At 49.9% G+C, this 18,342-nt stretch overlaps 1 protein-coding gene across 2 annotated transcripts; it reads left to right on the forward strand.

Annotated features, from left to right (window-relative positions):
* The first annotated feature begins 1,421 nt into the window (after nt 1–1,421).
* Cnnm3 (cyclin and CBS domain divalent metal cation transport mediator 3) lies at nt 1,422–16,732 on the forward strand. 2 transcript variants are annotated; one of them, XM_057751087.1, is made up of 9 exons: nt 1,422–2,679; nt 8,141–8,284; nt 9,350–9,496; nt 9,822–9,991; nt 10,116–10,212; nt 10,519–10,652; nt 11,033–11,171; nt 13,718–13,816; nt 14,643–16,732. In XM_057751087.1, the coding sequence occupies exons 1-8, from the start codon at nt 1,443–1,445 to the stop codon at nt 13,765–13,767; spliced, it is 2,118 nt and encodes a 705-aa protein (XP_057607070.1). In that variant the 5' UTR covers nt 1,422–1,442; the 3' UTR covers nt 13,768–13,816; nt 14,643–16,732. The 2 variants fall into 2 exon arrangements, with proteins under 2 accessions (XP_057607070.1, XP_057607069.1); XM_057751086.1 differs by lacking the exon at nt 13,718–13,816.
* The last annotated feature ends 1,610 nt before the right edge of the window (nt 16,733–18,342 follow it).

The raw sequence follows: 18,342 nt of genomic DNA on the forward strand, positions 1-18,342 counted from the left end.
CTAATAAAAGTCAAGTGTCTCCACTGAAGTTATGATGAACCAGAGATGGGGCAAGAATGGCAGAGAGAAAGAAGAGCCCTGAACTGAAACACCACACTAGCGGCCTGGATTCTTCATATGCTCAGATACTGACAGTGTAAAGGACCATCTGTTGGTTTCCAAATTGTACTCGATCTTCTTTTACTTGGGGTTTTTAGCCTCAAAAAAAGTAGAAAGGGACAGGGCTGGAGAAATGCCTCAGAGGTTAAGAGCATTGCCTGTTCTTCAGAAGTCCTGAGTTCAGTTCCCAGCAACTAACTACATGGTGGCTCACAACCATCTGTAATGGGGTCTGGTGCCCTCTTCTGGCCTGCATGCATACAGACAGACCGAATACTGAATACTGTAAAAAAAAAAAAAAAAAAAATTAAAAAAAAAAGTAGAGAGGGGAAAAAAAGTTCCCTTGAGGTCCTTCCTTTCCTGTAGATTGTTCCTTGCTAGCGGATGGCCTCAGACACGTGACTCATTGCACCATCTGTTCCCTCTTGCTGTCAGCGGTTTATCTTGCCTCGGAGACACAGTGGAAACTAAAGGTTGAAGCTACGCTAAAGCTCTGGGACTTTTTTCTTACAGGCAGCATGACAGTTCCAGTGCAGAAGAGCATCCATGGCTTAATTGCTTCTGCGGGTAGCTCGTTCTGTCATTCGCAAGAGGCAAACTTCTTGGAGCATATAGCAGTGCTCAGATAACAAAAACAGGGAAGCAGAGATGGGATTTGCCATCCACTGTTCTGGGTTGCCGTGTATAAGAGTCACTGCCGACTTTGGAAAGACTTGGGGAGAACTTTTAGTTTTTAATGGTGTGTGTGTCTTGATGTCCACAAAGTCCGACACAAAACAGGAACACCTTCAAGAAACCTCAGTTTTAAAACAAACCAATAGGGCTGGAGAGCTGGCTCAGAGGTGAAGAATGCTTGCTGAGGACAATTCCCAGCACCACCTCACTAGTGACTCCAGCTCCAGGGGGATCCGACGCCCTCTTCTGGCCCCCAAAGCACTGCACTAGCACGCAAAAACCTCACACGCATACACATAATTAGAAAATAAATCTTATAAACAAAGAACCGCTGGCTTCCCTGCGTCCAGTCCCTGGTTCTTATTCATCTCTAAGCCTTGCAGGCCAGGGGGTCAACAAGCTTCCTTTCCTCCTGCACACGCGCCGGGACCCTTAGGTCGTCCCAGACCGCCGCTCGAAATTCTCCCTGGCCGGCCAAGCCCCACGCCCCCCGGCCCGCCCCGCGCCGCTTGTTTACTCCCCGGCGCAGCCTAATTCTCCCCGGAGCCCGCCTTCGCCGGCCGCCTATTGGTCGAAGTGACGCGAAGGCCTGCGCCGATTGGCCGCAGCAGCGGAGGCGCGGGTGAGTGGGGTAGGCTGCGCCTGAGGCCCAGAAGGGGTAGCAGGCCATGGCGGCGGCGACTGCGGCTGTGGCGGGTTGGATGGGCTGGGTGCTTGCCGCGCTCTGTCTGGGCAGCACCGCGGGGGAGGCGGCGCCGGGAGCGGGACTGCTGGGCTTCTGCATGGAGGAGGACAGCGCGCCGGGCGCAGGCTCACTGCGCGGAAGGGCAGCGCCGGAGGCCACTCTCTGCTTGCGACTCTTCTGCTCGGGCTTAGCCAACAGTTCCTGGACCTGGGTGGCCCCGGAGGGCGCAGGCTGCCCCGAGGGCGGGCGGGCTACCGAGCCCGACGAGGCGGCCGCCCCCACGGGCGAGTGGCGTGCGCTGCTGCGCCTGCGCGCCGAGGCCGGGCGCCCGCGCTCCGCGCTGCTGGCGGTGCGCGTGGAACCGGGCGGCGGGGCGGCCGAGGAGGCGGCGCCGCCCTGGGCGCTGGGGCTGGGGGCGGCCGGGTTGCTGGCCCTGGCGGCCGTTGCGCGCGGCCTGCAGCTGAGCGCGCTGGCGCTGGCGCCGGCCGAGGTGCAGGTGCTGCGCGAGAGCGGCTCGGAGGCGGAGCGCGCGGCGGCGCGGCGCCTGGAACCCGCGCGGCGCTGGGCCGGCTGCGCCCTGGGCGCGCTGCTACTGCTGGCCAGCTTGGCGCAGGCGGCCCTGGCGGTGCTGCTGTACCGAGCGGCCGGCCAGCGAGCCGTGCCCGCCGTGCTGGGTTGCGCTGGGCTGGTGTTCCTGGTGGGCGAGGTGCTGCCGGTCGCCGTGAGCGGGCGCTGGGCGCTGGCGCTGGCGCCGCGCGCGCTGGGCCTCAGCCGCCTGGCGGTGTTGCTCACCTTGCCCGTGGCGCTGCCAGTGGGGCAGCTGCTGGAGCTGGCAGCGCGTCCGGGGCGTCTCCGGGAGCGCGTGCTGGAGCTGGCGCGCGGCGGCGGCGACCCCTACAGCGATCTCAGCAAGGGCGTGCTGCGCTACCGGACCGTGGAGGACGTGCTCACGCCCCTCGAAGACTGCTTTATGTTGGACTCGGGCGCTGTCCTGGACTTCGGCGTCCTCGCCAGTATCATGCAGAGCGGCCACACGCGCATCCCGGTGTACGAGGAGGAGCGCTCCAACATCGTGGACATACTGTACCTCAAGGACTTGGCCTTCGTGGATCCCGAGGACTGCACGCCGCTCAGCACCATCACCCGTTTCTACAACCATCCCCTCCACTTTGTCTTCAACGACACCAAATTGGACGCTGTCCTGGAGGAGTTCAAGCGAGGTAAGGGGATGGTGGGAAGGGTCTCACTCCACTGGACAGCTCACAAAGACTTGACCTTTTCCAGAAAGTGGTGGCCTTGAGTCCTGGAATGATCTTTGGGAATATTTAAAGACCATCTTTTAGAAATGGGAAGGGAAGTACTGTGTAAGTCTGATGCGGAAGGATCGGAAGGTGATTCCAGGCCAGTCTGGGTTGTGTAGTAAGAGACTGTTTATTTAAAAAAAAAAAAAAAAAAAAAGAAGAGAGAGAGAGAGAGAAGACATAACTCAGTGCTTGCCTAACATACACGAAGCCCTGAGTCACTAAGTAGGTGGTGGCCTACCTACTTAGAAAGATGGAAGCCAGACTGGGCTAAAGATTCTGCCTCAAAAGTAAATGAATGAACAAAAGCCTCCCGTGGTCCCTCTCACTCAGTTGGCAGCAAGCTTGTCTACTTGGCTCTAACCCCAGAGGTTTCTTTCTCCTGGGCCATTTCTGTGCGCTTGGGTTTCCAGGCTCACCCAGATTCTTGGATAGTAACTAAAAGGATGTCAGAAGGCTATGGTAACTGGAAATTGTTATCTTCGCCTATTTAATATTAAATTAGCTGGACCTGTGATGTTTTTGGTCCTTCCAAGTTGCAGGATAAGGAAGGACTCATAAATAGTTCTCTACGGGTACCGAGGAAACTTTCATTTAATGTCACTGAAAGCAACATCATGAATAATGATTTAATTACCCTTTCTGGCTTTTTTCCCTTAAAGGTTTTTTTTTTCCCCTGAGATTTTTATTTTTACGGGTATGAGTGTTTGTATGTATTATATCTGGGTACTGTTTGCATGCCATTTCTATGGAAGCCAGAAGAGGGGACCAGGTTCCTTAGGACTGGAGTTATAGTTGTTAGCCGTCCTGTAGGTGCTGGGAACTGAACCCTGGGTCCTCCAGTGCTCTTAACAGCTGAACCATCTCTTTCATTTAAATTGTTTTTCATCACCAGTCATTAAGCCCAGGTTCTCACGCATGCCAGGTGCTCTTCGCCATTTCCAATTTCCAGTCTCCCCCTTTTCTGCCTAAAGCTTCTGGGATTCTCCCTTAACTCGACATTTTTCATCAACTCCTTTCACTGCTTTGTTTAAGCAGCTTTTAAGATTTACTTATTTTATGGTTATGAGTGTTTTGCTTGCGTATATGTATGCTCACTTAGTGCATGTCTGGTACCTGAGAAGGTTGGGGGGGGGGGAGAATCAAAAGGATGTGACTTCCAGTATCGCTCTCTATCCTCATCCTTAGGGTGCTTTCTAGAGCCTGAGTGTTCCTTGCCTACCTGCTAATGCCTCTTTGGAGGGTAGGGGAGATGCACACCAGGGCTCTAGGTGGGCTGGACTGTGTGATTAGAAGTGGGTGGAGCACAACCCCCGTGAACTGGGCAGCTGGCAAATCTTCTGGCCCCAGGTCCACTCAGTGAGCCCCAGGACAGTCAGTACAGGAGGCAGCTCTCGGTAATGAACACACTCTTGTGTTGAGTGCTGTGTGTGCCAGGCTCTGACGGGCACTCTGCATGCCCGGTCTCCCTTTGTCTTTGTCTACCTGTGTGTAGACCATGAATGGGTGTGTGGGAGACTGGTCTGTTGGAGGACTCAGGTGTGTCTTGGCTTTTTCCTATACCTTGGTCCTGCAGTCTCTTTCTAGGGAGTTGATAGGGTCTGTCTGGGCTGCTGTCACCCTAAAGTGCTCGGACTAAAGTGCTGGGTGTTTCCTACACCCAGATTGTAACCCAGAGTGGTTTTTACTGATGAGTGGCTGATGTGGACAGCAGTGGTGCAGGGAACCCAGGAAGTGTGCCACATTGGCTTGAGGAGGTGACCAGGGAGGCATTAGGAGGTAGAATAGAGGTCATTTGCTGCTTGGCTAAGGCTGTGGAGCTAGAGCTAGTACTGGAGGAAGCCTGTGTGTATGATAGTATTGGCTGGAGCCAGGAGCAGGTGTTTTCTTACATTGGAATTTGTGTCCCAGGGAGCAGATTCCTAAGCAGGCAACTGATATGAACTGCAAACAAAAAATTGAAGAGGAGGTGAAGATTCAAATGTCAGCGTAGAAGTAATCTATCTCCTGGGGTACAGGAGTGGTACAGAAAGTGGAACACAAAGCACACAGGAGGATGGGGCAGGAAAAGATACCAGGAACATTCTGGACCCCAGAAGTAAGAGGAACCAGAAGCTTAGGATGTCCTGAGGGCTAAGAGAGCAGACCACCTTTTAAGAGAGGTCAGCAATCAGAATGACTTTGACTTTTTTCCCTCGCAGTGCTAAGGAAGGAACCCAGAGCCAGGAATTTGTTAGTCAAGCACTTTGCCATTGAGTTTTTGTCCTTGATCTGTGGATCTGGGGCAGAGGAGTAATTGGGAGAATGAGTGTGGATGGCCTTCCTTCACTGTGCACAGCTGCAAAGTAGAGCCCAGGGATCAGTGACCAGCAGAGGACCAAAGGATGAAGAATGTGTGGCAGAGGAGAAACCTTCTGCTTTTGGGTTTAGGATGGAAAAAGACATGCCAATTAGACATGTCAACAAGAAGGAAATGTCACACACAGGGAAGGCCATGGGTGTGGTTGCTCCAGATTTGGGGTTGACCTCTGGAGGACTCAGCAGGCAGGTTTCAAGCATCCTGATACTGAAGGATTTGGGGCTGAATGCCTCTCTATTTAAATAGATTATCCCAGAAGCTTCCCAATAACATGGCTTCTAGGAGCAGGGTACAACCTAGAGACCAGTGGGATCCTTTCTGTCCCCTGACTTTGGTCCTGTTATGAATGGGGAGCTTCCTTGGCTTCATTCCCTTGTGTGGATCCTTTCTGGCCCAGCTCTTTATACTTTTCCTCTTAAGAACTAGTGACAGTCTTCCTGATGTCACAGTTTTTAGATCAGTTCTCTCCCCTCTCACAAGCATCAGAGACTGTGGTGGCCTCTGCTCTTCCTGAAGCTTGAGTCTGTGGTACCTTGTCTAGCACCCTTTGGGAGTGCTGGTCCATGTGCTTATTTCAAGCAGCATTAGGTTGGGACTTTTGTAACTGGGGAAGAGGTACCCCTTGCAGGAATTGTTTTGTGCACAAGTTGCCTGACAGAGAGAGTACTTTGGAGTAAAGCAAGCAGTCAACCCATTGACTTCTTCCCTGTCAACCCCATGAACTCTTGAAGCAGAGGAAGGATTTAGGGATGACGTCTGGTTTACTGTCTGTCGAGCCAAGGGTTGTCACGGTGCTGAGATGAGTCAGCTTTGCCCAGTTGCTGGAAGGATGTTGCCACACGATTTTTCTCAGTGTGCATACATACATGATAGCTTTAGGAGATATCAAAGGGGGCTTGAGGCATAGGTCAGTGATGGAGGAGTGAGAAAGACCCTGGTTTCTGTCCCCAGCAACACACATACACACAGTGTTCCAGCATCCAAATAATTACACTGCTTTTGAGCCTGCTAACTAAAACGAAAATTCTAGAGCCTTCCAGTTTGTGGTTAATTCATCAGGTCATGTCAGTCATACCTGCCATGGTTCTGTGGAGCTGGTCTAGCCAGACTGTACCCTAGGGAATATCCAGTCCTGTCCAGTGGAGACAAAATGTTAATTCCTCCAGCCCCTCTTTCTTTCTCCCTGCTGTTTCCTTATAAAAGGCCTTCTGTCCCTCCAAGCTCTCTATCTTATGTAGTCATATGGCCAGGGACTCCTTCCATTTATTATTGAACTACCCAGTCCAACAGGTCACAGAATTGTGAGTCTTTTCAAAGAAGTTTGAGAGCACCGGAGAGGTTAATCCCTTTCGGTACGTGGCATGTTGGAGTGAAGGACTCACTCTTGGAAGGAGGGAGCTGCCTTGAGGCTTCTCTGCTCTGAGTGGCCTTTTAGAACCCAGACTTTGGTTTTGAGAATCCAAAACTTGCATCTTGCACTCTTGACCTTCCCTGCCTGGCCTCACAAGTTCGTATTCCATGGCAGAGCCATGGAATGCCTCGTATTCCTTGAGGAAATGGCACCTGCCTGCTAGCTTGAGTTAGTTCCAGGACTATCACCAAGGATTGGAAGGAATTAGAAACCTGGCACTTCCCAGTACTTCTGACTCAACAGAATGAGCAGTTATCAGGGGCATGTGGCCTTTTCCCCCTGAGAGGCTTTCATCTTTTCCTGAGGGCGTTGAAGCCTCCTGAAGAAAAATGCATTATTTGGTTTATATTTCATGATTCGTGTGAAGGCCGAGGCATTTTCTTCAAAAGATCCTGGGAGTAAATAGCCCCCATGTGGGTCTGGGCCAGTTTGTGTTCTCATTGCCTTGTGGGTCTGGGCCAGTGTGTGTTCTCATTGCCTTGCCTCGGACCTGCTTGTCTCCATCCTATAACCCTCTAACCCACCTATGACTCTGGCGCCCTTGAGTGGACCCTTTTCTGGGTTGTTGTGTGCTACAAGTGTTAGGCACATATATATCAGGTTTCAAAGTTGTGTTATAAAACATAAAAACAGGTGTAAAGTGTATATTGTGTTTTCATGTTGGTTACGTGTTGGGATGGTACTTTAGCTCTATTGGATAACATATAGTGTTAAAATGTTACTAAAAGATTTTAAATTACATATATAACTTGCACTCTGTCTTGGAGATAGATATAAAGTTTTATGGATGGAAAACATTTTGTGACCCCAAGTAAATTTGAGAAGTTTCCCCAACATTTGCCAGCCCTGTAAGAGTTGGGTTTTGTCCAGCGTTTCTGTCCTCATTAAATCAGCCAATAGGAAAGTGAGTGAGAAAGACACAGGAGCAAGGGGGCATGTTCCAGCTCTAGTTCTTCTTGACATACTGCGGATTCTAAATGCCCGCACTTACCAGTTCCATCCTCTAGAAGACCCCTGAGGGGCAGCTCCAGAATTGGGAAAACATGCTGAGGATGCATGTCTACCCTCTTAGCACTAGAGGCAAAAGGGTCACATTCCAGGCCAACCGAGATTGTATAGTGAGACCCTTCCTCAAGAAACAAAAGGGAAAACTAAGTACAGTAGTGTACATTTGATCTCAGCACTCCTGAGACTGAGGCAGGAGCAGTGTAATTGCCAGGACTTTGGCTGCAGTAATGAAGCCCTGCATTAAAAATAAAGTCAGATAGATGAGTAATAAAATAAAATCAGGCCAGGCAGTGGTGGCACCCACCATTAATCCCAGCACTCAAGAGGCAGAGGCAGGCAGATCTCTGTGAGTTCCAGGACAGCTAGGGCTACACAGAGAAACCCTGTCTCGAAAAACCAAAGTGGGGGGGCGTTTAAGAAGAGGGCAGAAAATATAGCTCAGGGCAGGGGCTAGAGTGCTGTGTAGCAGGTATGAGGCCCTTGTGTGCTCACTAGTGTGCAGAGGAAAGGGTGTGCTGTGGTCAGTATAAGCATCTTCTGTTTTTTGGTGTAAGAAAACCTGGGAGGTCCTGCAGGCTGCAAATACGTGTCCTCTCCTACAGGGAAGTCCCACCTGGCCATCGTGCAGAAGGTGAACAATGAAGGGGAGGGCGACCCCTTCTACGAGGTGCTGGGCTTGGTCACGCTGGAGGACGTCATTGAGGAGATCATCAGGTCTGAGATCCTGGACGAGTCTGAAGACTACCGTGAGTTTGACCTTCGTTCCCTAACTCAAGAGCTCTCCCAGCAGCCTGAAAGACGTCTGATTCAGGGGCCAGTGGGTCTTAGTGCTGCTGAAAACTAGCTAGAGCTCCATCAGACCTTATCTTCCTACTATGGTGTGGGCCATTGTTACCCTCCATATAAGCCATGCAGACTGTCCCATTGTTGACTTTTGTGGCCCCTGTGTGAGCAGGGGCTTTGTAACAGCCCTCCATCACTGAAAGAAGTGTCTGCCCTTGACTGGCCAGTGCCTTTCTGCTGCTTTTGCTGGCCCACATTCTGTTGTGCATAGCTCCTTAACGCCTTCTTTGAACTGGGTGTGAAGCTCAGTAGTAGAGTATCTGTCTAGCTCGAATAGGGCTGGGTATGGTCACCTGCACCATATAGGCTTAAAAAAAAATTGCACGTCTTTAATCCTAGCAAGGCAAAGTCAGGTAGCTCTGAGTTCCTGACAGAGGATGTATAGTAGACCCTGTCTCCAAAAAAAGAAAAAAAATAATATTCTCTACAACCAGCTGCTGAGCAGGTCTTCTGTAGCAGACAGTCATGGGACCTTTGATTGTGTCTTCCTCTTCTAAGGATGACTGCCAACTCTGTCGGGCAGACGCAGAGCCCATGCTTAATAGCTGGGGCCTCACATGGCCTCTTGGGACCCTGCTCTGCCACGCCTGTGTCTTCAATTCCTGAACCAGTGCAGGGTCACCAGGGTAGCTGCTGCCGTTTGCTGTGGCTGATCTTCAAGCACTTGGATCTGAAAGATCTCCACAGCATCAGTCTCTTCTGCAGGAGAGCCAGACCTCCTCTGGGCATGGCTAGAAGTGTGGCTGTTGCCTACTCTGTCCTAGGCACTGGGATTATAGTGTGGTGGGCATGGCAGCTCGGTGTCTTGCAAGGAGCAGTGCCAAGGATGTTTCCTTGGGGCCCTGGTGATGTCTCCCCTGAAATCCCTGGACCTTGGCAGGAAGGAGTGGATGGCAGTGCCATTGGCTCTGTTTGTGTTCATAATCGCGTGCTGATCACCGCTCATGCCATCTTTTCTGCCTCTGCAGACACCAAGGTGAAGAAGAGGACTGTTGCCCTGAGCACCCCTCTTAAGCGGAAGGAGGAATTCTCCTTATTCAAGGTGTCTGATGATGAATATAAAGTAAAAATCTCGCCTCAGCTGCTCCTGGCCACCCAGCGCTTCCTTTCCCGAGGTGAGGGTGAAGGATGGTCCTTGCCCCTGGTCTCACCACCCAGAGGGTCAAGAAACCACCCAGACCAGACACCAGCTTGGCTCCTAGTGAGCTGGAGGCTCTCGAAGAGCATCTGCTTCCTTCTGCAGAGCTAGTGGGTGTCTCTTGATAAGGTGTGTTCTGGGAACCTCATCTGGCCCATGTTGTATGCCCTGCTTGGCGCTCTTGTATGGATTACCGCAGCCCAGGGACCACTGGGAGAGCCCAGGAGGCAGCAGGAGGCAGGTGTGATGACAGGCCATTTGGGCCCCAATGGACACTGTCCCTTTCTCCCACCGTGGAGCAGAGGTGGATGTGTTCAGCCCATTGCGAATCTCCGAGAAAGTCTTGCTGCATCTGCTGAAGCATCCCAGTGTCAATCAGGAGGTGAGGTTTGATGAGAACAACCGCCTGGCCGCACACCATTACTTGTACCAGCGCAGCCAGCCGGTGGACTACTTCATTCTCATCTTACAGGTAACCATGGTTGCCCAAACCTGGAGACAGATTCAGACAGCCACTCTTAAACAATTGGGGCTGTGGTTTCTCCTGTACTCTCTTATGATGGGAGAGATAACCTGTCCACCTGTCTTCCTCCCAGGGCAAGGTCGAGGTGGAAATTGGGAAAGAGGGCCTGAAGTTCGAGAATGGGGCCTTCACATACTATGGAGTGTCTGCTCTGACAGCTCCATCTTCAGGTAAGTCATGGTTAGCAGACACTCTGGATGCTACAGCAGGTCTTCATGCCCAGGACACTGGCTTGGCAAGAGCCTGTGTCTCTGCCCCCCAAGGGGCTTCTTGTCTCTAGGCAGTGTAGCGGGCAGAGCAGCATCTCTACCTTGTTTATATTGGTAGCCCACTCAGTCCCTGCAAACGTTTCAAGGTGACTTCTTCATGGTCTTCCATGTTCCCACCCATCTCTCAAAGGTGACTTAAGGGGTGGGCCCTAGAGGCTGTGCGGTTGTCCCATTGCCTTCCACCGTCTCTGATTATTCCTTCCATAGCTCACCAGTCCCCAGTGTCTTCACGCCAGCTCATCCGCCATGACCTGCAGCCTGAACCAACTGAGAGCACTCGCTCCTCCACATACTGTCCTGACTACACCGTGAGGGCTCTTTCTGACCTGCAGCTCATTAAGGTGACTGTTTGGGCTACACATTGGTGCTACTTTAACTGACTTTGTGCTCCCAAGGGGCTAGTTCAGCTGATCACTGTGAAGTTGGAGAGTGAACTCAGCACAAGATGACAGGCTCACATCCTAAATGGTAGGACCTCCCTCTCCCTGGACTGTTGGGCTGTTGGGGTCTGGGCATATCTGGAGACCTTGCACCTGATCTCTCCATGATAGATCTTAAAATCTTAAAATTTGGCTGTAAAACAAAACCATGTGGCTCAAAGACTTTCTGCCCTTCACTCGTTTAAAGGTCATGCTCATGCCTGTCTAGTGCAGGTCAGAGGTGTGAGTGCTGCTCTGTATCTCACAGATTGCACCTACTGTGTAATTTCTCTGTTCTCTAGGTCACACGGCTGCAGTACCTTAATGCACTCCTGGCTTCCCGAGCCCAAAGCTTGCCTCCGTCCCCAGAGAATACTGAGCTCCACGCCATCCCAGGCAGCCAGACCAGGCTCCTTGGTGATAAGTCCACTGAGACAGCAGGTAAGCCCCACACGGAACATCCTGCAGTGTTGGGGTCCAGGGGTCATGGGAAATCCTGCTACTGCGCTGCTTGTGCTCCCTGCTCCCCTGTCTTGTGTCCTCGTTTCTCTGCCCATCCTTTCTGCTCTTGCTGTTTGGAGTAGCTTGAATTACTTGATCAAGTGGCACACAAAATAGAGCAGAACGCCTTTTCTCTCTGGCCTCTTAGAGATGACTTAATTAGTTCTTGATAAGTGGGGAAATGTTCAGTTTAGAAACTCTCAGGTCACTTAGAGAATCAAGATTTGGCTTATCCTCGGCCCTGGCTTGAAGGAACACTTGCTGTAGAGCTGAGCCAGCACATGTTGGTAGTGAAGTTCTGTAGAGGTGGATGCAGAAAGCACTCGGGTCGAGGGTAGATTGCATTATGGGTAGGCACTGGGCTGCCTCAGAGTCTATGGTTTGGGTAATGAAGGCCAAGGGCTTTCTGTTGTTTCTTGAGTTCATTGATCCTGGCCAAACTGGACCTCGGAATTAGCTCCATTCTGCCACCCAAGGGACCCAAGTTCTTACCGGGTATTTACTCTGCAAGAGCCGTGTTTAGAGCTGACCCCACCTTCACCAGCGAAGCTGCCCACATCCTGAGGGGTGGGAATTGCTGGGTTTGTCCGACAGATGAGGAGTGGGGTTTGAGGGCCCGGAGCTAGACAGCCTCCTGGGGACTTAGGGCTGTGGTCACTGAGACCCACATTTAAAATCACAAACATGATCTTACAGTAGAAATTGCTTTTTTAATCAAGAAGTGACACAAGGCACAAAGGACAGAAACCCCTGACCACCTGAGCCACCATGATGGCTCAGCTCCTATGGGCTCTGGCTCTAGGTATTACTAGGGACAGCTGTGAGGCATTGCCTTTCAGTCTTGGCTGCGGGCATGGGTCGCCTTCCATTCTAAAGGAATGTCAATTTCAGAAAGGTATCTCTGTTCACACGGTGGTCAGTGTTCCCCACAGTGGCATTTTGTGGAATACCCCAAAACAGAAGTACACACAGTCACATTAGCCTTACCAAGACTTGTTTCTAAAACATGAATGTTTTCTGGCTCCAGCCACTAACTCAGACTGCATGGACTATATTCAAGGTACAAGAGTGAACTGGGAGGATAGGATAGTTCTCTTTAAGAGTGACTTCCTGGCTGGAGAGATGGCTCAGTACTTAAAAGCACTGGCTGCTCTTCCAGGGGTCCTGAGTTCAATTCCCAGCACCCACATGGAGACTCACAGCACCCGTAATGAGATCTGGTGCCCTCTTCTGGCCTGTAGGCATACACGCAAGTAGAACACTATACATAAATAAATAAATAAACAAACAAAATCTTTTTTTAAGAAAAAGAGTGTCGGGCTGGAGAGATGGCTCAGTGATTAAGAGCATTGCCTGCTCTTCCAAAGGTCCTGAGTTCAATTCCCAGCAACCACATGGTGGCTCACAACCATCTGTAATGAGGTCTGGTGCCTTCTGCCCTTTACACAGAAAGAATAGTGTATACATAATAAATATTTAAAAAAAAAAAAAAAAAAAAAGAAAAAGAGTGTCTTCTGCCAGGGATTTTTCTCCCCTTCCCCATTCTGTCCTCTCCCCCTTAGCTCCCTCCTCCTCGTTTCCTTTGCCTGCTTTTCTTTCCAGGTGCCGGGGGTTGAAGGTCAAGCCTTGCACACCTCGGCCAGCATTCTACCATTTGAGCTGCACCTCTAGTCTATAGAGAATTTGTAATCCTCTTGGCTTTGCCCGTTCTTTGGACATCCTTTACAAAGAGTAATTTACAGTGGCTTGAGGGCCATTTCTTCCTTAATGGTTTATGCCAGTTTTCACCTAGGTGTGACCTGATGTTTACCTAACTCTGGGGTCTTCCTGTGTTTGAGTTACTGCACAGTGCTGCTTTCAGAGGGCACTGTTTAAATTAGTACAGAGAGACTCAGTCCCGGTGGATTTGGGCACTAAATCCCTGGCAGAAAAGTGCTTTTGTTGAAATATTTGGAAGGTACAAGAATTTTAAATTGATGTATAGGGGTTGGGCCAGGTGGTGGCAATACACACCTTTTATCCCAGCACTCAGGAGGCAGAGGCCGGTGGATCTCTGAATTCAGGACAGCCAGGATTACACAGAGAAACCCTGTCTTGGAGGGAAAAGAAAAGAAAAACAAACAAATAAAAAAAAAATCCACTTACATCAGGGATCAACGAACTATGGTGTTGGAAGCCTGATTTGGCCAGGTTCCAGAGTTTATGAATAAGGTTTTATTAGAGTCCACCCATTTGTTGGGGTTGTCTGACTGCCTCTGAGTGGCAATGGTGACTTGCAAAATGTAAACTCCTGGCCCTTTTCTGAGTTTTCTGACCCTGGGACCCCTGGCCCTGGCAGCCCTGTGATCGGGACTTCTCTCTGTGGTCCCCAGCAACCGCTGTGTAGCACAGAGCCCTCCCCAGCCTTCCGCGTGGCGCTGAGGAGCTGAGGCCCACTGCCACTCAATAGCGTGTTTCCTCTTCTCTCTTCTCTCCGCTCTCTTCAGCCTTCCCAGTAGGCCTTTCCCTCTTTGGCACATTTGGAAACTGCAGTTGATAAATGACTGTGGACTAGTGAGCATTTTTTGTTTTAAGAAAACACCAAGGTAAATATCTGTTTCCTTTTTCTTTGATTTACTTTCCCCATCCTTTAGCTGTTGGCAGGCACTACAGACAGCTTCCCCAGGCAGTGGTGCGTTTCTTCTGGTGGGGGGAGTTGGGAGGGATACTGTATGTTTATGTATTTACATGATACACCTGTTAGTCCTGGAGCACAAGGCTTCCTTGTAGCACAGGGGCTCTTGATCATCCACAGAAGTTTCTTATTGCCCAGCATAGCTGCCTGAGCCCCCAGGAGTCAGAAATACATAGCACCCCCTAGGTACCATGGCTCACACCTATAATCTCAGCACTCCAGAGGATGAGGCAGGAGAACTGCCTTGAGTTTGAGGTCACTCTGCACTGCATGGTGAATTCCAAGCCAGCCAGCAAGACTTTGTCCCAAAACAAAATAAGGGCTGGCAGTATAGCTCTGTGGGTAAAGATGCTTGCCACCAAGCCTGATGACCCAAGCTCAGTCCCCAGCACCTATGTGTAGAAGAACTGAATCTCACAGGTTGTCCTCTGACCTCCATACATATGTCTCAACCCCTGCTGCCCCAAAGAAGTGGGGGAAGGGCAGACCCACAAACCAATGACATAAAAAAAAATCAATAGCTTATCTTTGTCCTTTATGGGTGACATCTGCCCTTGGAATGGGTTTCTCTCTTGAGGCCTACTGACCATGTTCTTGACTCTGCTTTGATGGTTCCTGAGGTGTCCTGGGGGCCCATCTATCCAAGCTGTTTCTTTGTCCTAAAGGTTCAGTACTTTGTTTTGCTAGAGCCTGCTCTCTTGACTAGTGTGAATACCGTTCTCTTTTCCCCCCCTTAGGGTCCAGCAACAGCAGACCTGGCATCCCAGTGGAGGAGAGCCCTGGGCAGAACCCAGCAGTGTAACTGCTTGTCAGGCAGCCCTGAGCTGGAAATCGACAAGCGTGTGGGGAGCTGGGGAGAGTTAATCAGGAGCTTCATGCCAGCCTGTCTCCACCTATTCTGGCCACGTTTTAGATGGCCATTATAAGATGTGGGTCCTGGGCCTTCAGCTGACCCTGCCTTCCCTTAGGAGATTGGATTGGCAGGTCAGTCCTTCAGAAGCCTGTGTCTGGGGATGGAAGGAACAGCATCATCTCTAGTCCCCAGCTTCTCCCCTGATGCTGTAACAGCACAGTGTCTATACCTCCCTGAGCTAGGTGCCATGTGGGTGCACAGTTACTGCCTTTACATGGCCTTGGCCTCTTTGTTTTTGGTTGGCCAAACCTCTGTTGCTGGCATCACTTTGTGAGCAAACCAAGAGTGCCAGCTTTAGATGGAGATTCGAATCTATGGCCCTGTCATGTACTTTTTGGCTTCCCTTACAATGCCATATTTTGATTCATACACTCCAGTTTTTTCCATGTGCCAAATCTAAGAGCACGGTTCCCCCAATAAATATGTGCCCTAGTTCTGCTCCCTCCTGTGGAGGTGGCTTCTCTGACTCCTTCTGAAGTCATAAACAGACTGGCCCAGTTACACAGTAGGAAGCCTGCCCAGCATGGCCCGGGGTCAGCTTGCATTTCTCCTCCACCTGTGCATAGTGCCACTAATGGTATTGTCAGTTTCTGTTTGAGGTCATGGGTGGAAGGCTAAAAGTCAGTGTTGAGTGACCGCTTATTGTACCTGCCTTGTACTTCTGTCCTAAGCCCAGGGAGATGTGCCGCTGTCCCGTGTGGTGAACAGTAATCAGGGAGGACTGTCTGCAAACTCGATTCCTCCTTGTTACCTGCTGAGAAGTCAAGGTTTTCAGATTTTGTGCCCTTTTCTGTTTCCAGTGGTGATGTTTTGGGGATGCAGGGGTGGGAAAGCTCTGTTTTTCTATTCTAGTTTACCTACATTTTCCTTCAACAGTTTCAGCTCTGGGACCATAGGTTGGGGTGGGAAGGGAGATTTCTGGAACTTTCCTCAAAAGAATGTGGGTCCTGGTAAGTGAGATTGCAGGCCAAGGGAACAGTGGTATGCTGAGAAAATATTCTCAAGGAATATGCTCTAAGAACAAACTCAGGTTGGAAGCAAATACTTAAAAAAATCATCTCTCCCCAGAACAGAATTTTGCATTTTGGCTGCACCTCAGAATCACCTGGCCAATTAGAACCTTCAATAGCTGGGCCCTGCTGGGCTTCTGAGGTAGTCACCTTGAACACCAGGGTTATGGGCTTGAAATAGTGTTAGATGCATAGAAGAGTTCCACGTGCCCTGTACTCAGCTTCCTCTACTATTAACGTATTAAATAACCTTGTTACATTTATCAAAATTAAAATGCTAACATTGGTGCCATACTATTTAACTGGAGACTTGATTTGGGTGTTACTTTTTTTTTTTTTTTTGGTAATATCCTTTTCTGTTGCAGGATTCCAAGGTAGGATGCCAAAATTCACTTGGAGCTATTGTTTTCCTATTTACCTGACTCTGTATTTTATAGTACTTGCAGATTCATAGGGAGTTACAAAGATACGGTCCATGCACCCTTTATCTGCTTTTCCTCAGTGATCCTATCTCACAAACTAGAATGTAGTCTCAAAGCCTGGATTGGTGCAGATGGTACCTGGCACCTGTGTAGACCCAAGTCTAAGCCACTGTCCTGTCACTACCAGGGTACCCCCTGGACTGCCACTCAGAGCCAGCTACCCCATCCCTAAGCCCTGGCAACCATTCTTAGACTGTTCTCATCTCTGTTATTTTGTCATTTCAAGAATGTTTCAGGGGCTGTGCAGTGTGTGGCACTTAGCACAGTGCCCTGGGGATTGACCCAGCTCATTGTGTCTGTAGTTTGTTCCCTTTCTTGCCAAGTGGTGTTCCATGGTGTCCTGCCCCGTCAAGAGGACATCTGGGTTGTTTCCAGTGTTTGGCCTTCTCTAAATAAAGCTGCTATGAACATTCATGTTCAGAGTTTGGTGTGAAGATTGGTGTTGACTCTGGGGGAGTGCCTTTGGCTGTAGCTGTGTACAACCTTCAATTCCTACATGAAGTATAGGAAGGATCCAGTTTCTCAAATCCTATAGATGGTCATTGTTTTTACTTCAGCTATAAGGTAAGTGACCACCAGAACCACTGTGGTTCTCGCCTGTTTTTCCTGATGGAATCCAGCACTATACATGAATCTGTTCATGTTTCCACTTTGGTGTCGTGTCTGTGTTCTTTGCCCATTCATTTGCCCCTCCCCCCACACACACACCTTTTTTGTCTGAGAACTTCAGATTCTAAAGCCCTTTGTTGGATGTTTGGTTTGCAGAGATTTTAAGCCTGTAGTGCTGTAGTCTAGATCTGAAGTGTCCCCTCAGGCCTGTGCACTAAAGACTTAATCCCTTTGAAGTGAGCCTTCCTGAGGTCACTAGGCCTGCCCTCAAAGGGACTGTTGGTGCCTTGGCCTCTTCCTCCCTCTCCCTGATGACTGTGAGGTGAAGAGGCCTCCACCATGTTTTCCCTCCTTAGAATGTACATGGCCCAGAGGACCAAGCAACCCCAGGCTCCTCTGAGCTGCCCATCTCAGTTGTATGCTCACAGTAACAGCATACTAACAGTGAGATTGTGTTCTTACAGCACGGTCTTATCTGGAACAAAGGTTTTTAGTTGTCAAATTCATTTTACCAAACTTTCTTTTGTGCTTTCAGTATATCCAGCTGTTCTAGATCTCAGAAATTGTCTACCTTTTCCCCTAACAGTTTGAATTCCTGTTCTACATGTAAGTTTGTGATCCATTTTAAATTAGTATCTCCATAAGTAAGGCTTGGTCACAGCTGTTTTGTAATTTATGAATATGAGCGTTTTGCCTGCATGTCTGTACATCACATACATGCTTAGTGCCTGCAGAGGCCAAAAGGCATCGGGTCCTCCCTGGAACTGGAGTTAGGGGTGCTGAGAACTGAACCCCGGTCCTTTGGAGGAGCTGGTGCTCTTTGCTGCCTAGCCCTCTCCAGCCCCCACAGCTGATTTTTTGTTATTGGTGTTTAGGGTTTTTGTTGTTTATAGGCTCAGGCTGGCCTCAAATTCATAAACTTGCTTTCTCTGGCTCCCCCACCCCATTCCTTGTTTAGCCTAAGGATGTCCGTTTGTTGAAAAGGCATCTCTCCCTCTGTTGGGTGTATTTGTGTGTGTGTGAGGGGACTGTTTCTGAGTTGTCTACTACATCACATTAGAGTGAATATATCATATCCACTATACTCAGGATCACTGAAGTTGGACCGACTTTTCCCTTTTTCCCCCATTAATTTTCTCTTAGGGTCCCAGGCTGGGTGTGATGGTGTGCCTTTAATCCTAGCACTCAGAGGCAGGCGGTTCTTGGAGTTCAAGGCCAGCCTGGTCTACAGGATGAATTCCAAGAAGAAACCTATTTTAACAACACCCCCAAGGGGTGGGGGGGTGGGGTCTCAGTCTGTGGGCCAAACTGATTTCACAGTCCCCCTGCCTCAGCCTACCCAGTGCTAGATTTATGACCATGGAACATCATGGTCACCTTCTTTTGTCTTTCAGAATTTGGGTGTTTTTCGTATATAGTCTCA

The sequence above is a fragment of the Chionomys nivalis genome, chromosome 19, assembly GCF_950005125.1.
Source record: "Chionomys nivalis chromosome 19, mChiNiv1.1, whole genome shotgun sequence".
Classification (NCBI taxonomy): domain Eukaryota; kingdom Metazoa; phylum Chordata; class Mammalia; order Rodentia; family Cricetidae; genus Chionomys; species Chionomys nivalis.

Bases quoted from the DNA above. Each gene is read 5' to 3' on its own strand.
- Cnnm3 (XM_057751086.1), top strand. From the start codon at position 1,443: ATGGCGGCGGCGACTGCGGCTGTGGCGGGTTGGATGGGCTGGGTGCTT. The intron at 9,992-10,115 runs GTAACCATGGTT...TCTTCCTCCCAG, and splicing joins ACTTCATTCTCATCTTACAG to GGCAAGGTCGAGGTGGAAAT. The intron at 10,653-11,032 runs GTGACTGTTTGG...TCTGTTCTCTAG, and splicing joins CTGACCTGCAGCTCATTAAG to GTCACACGGCTGCAGTACCT.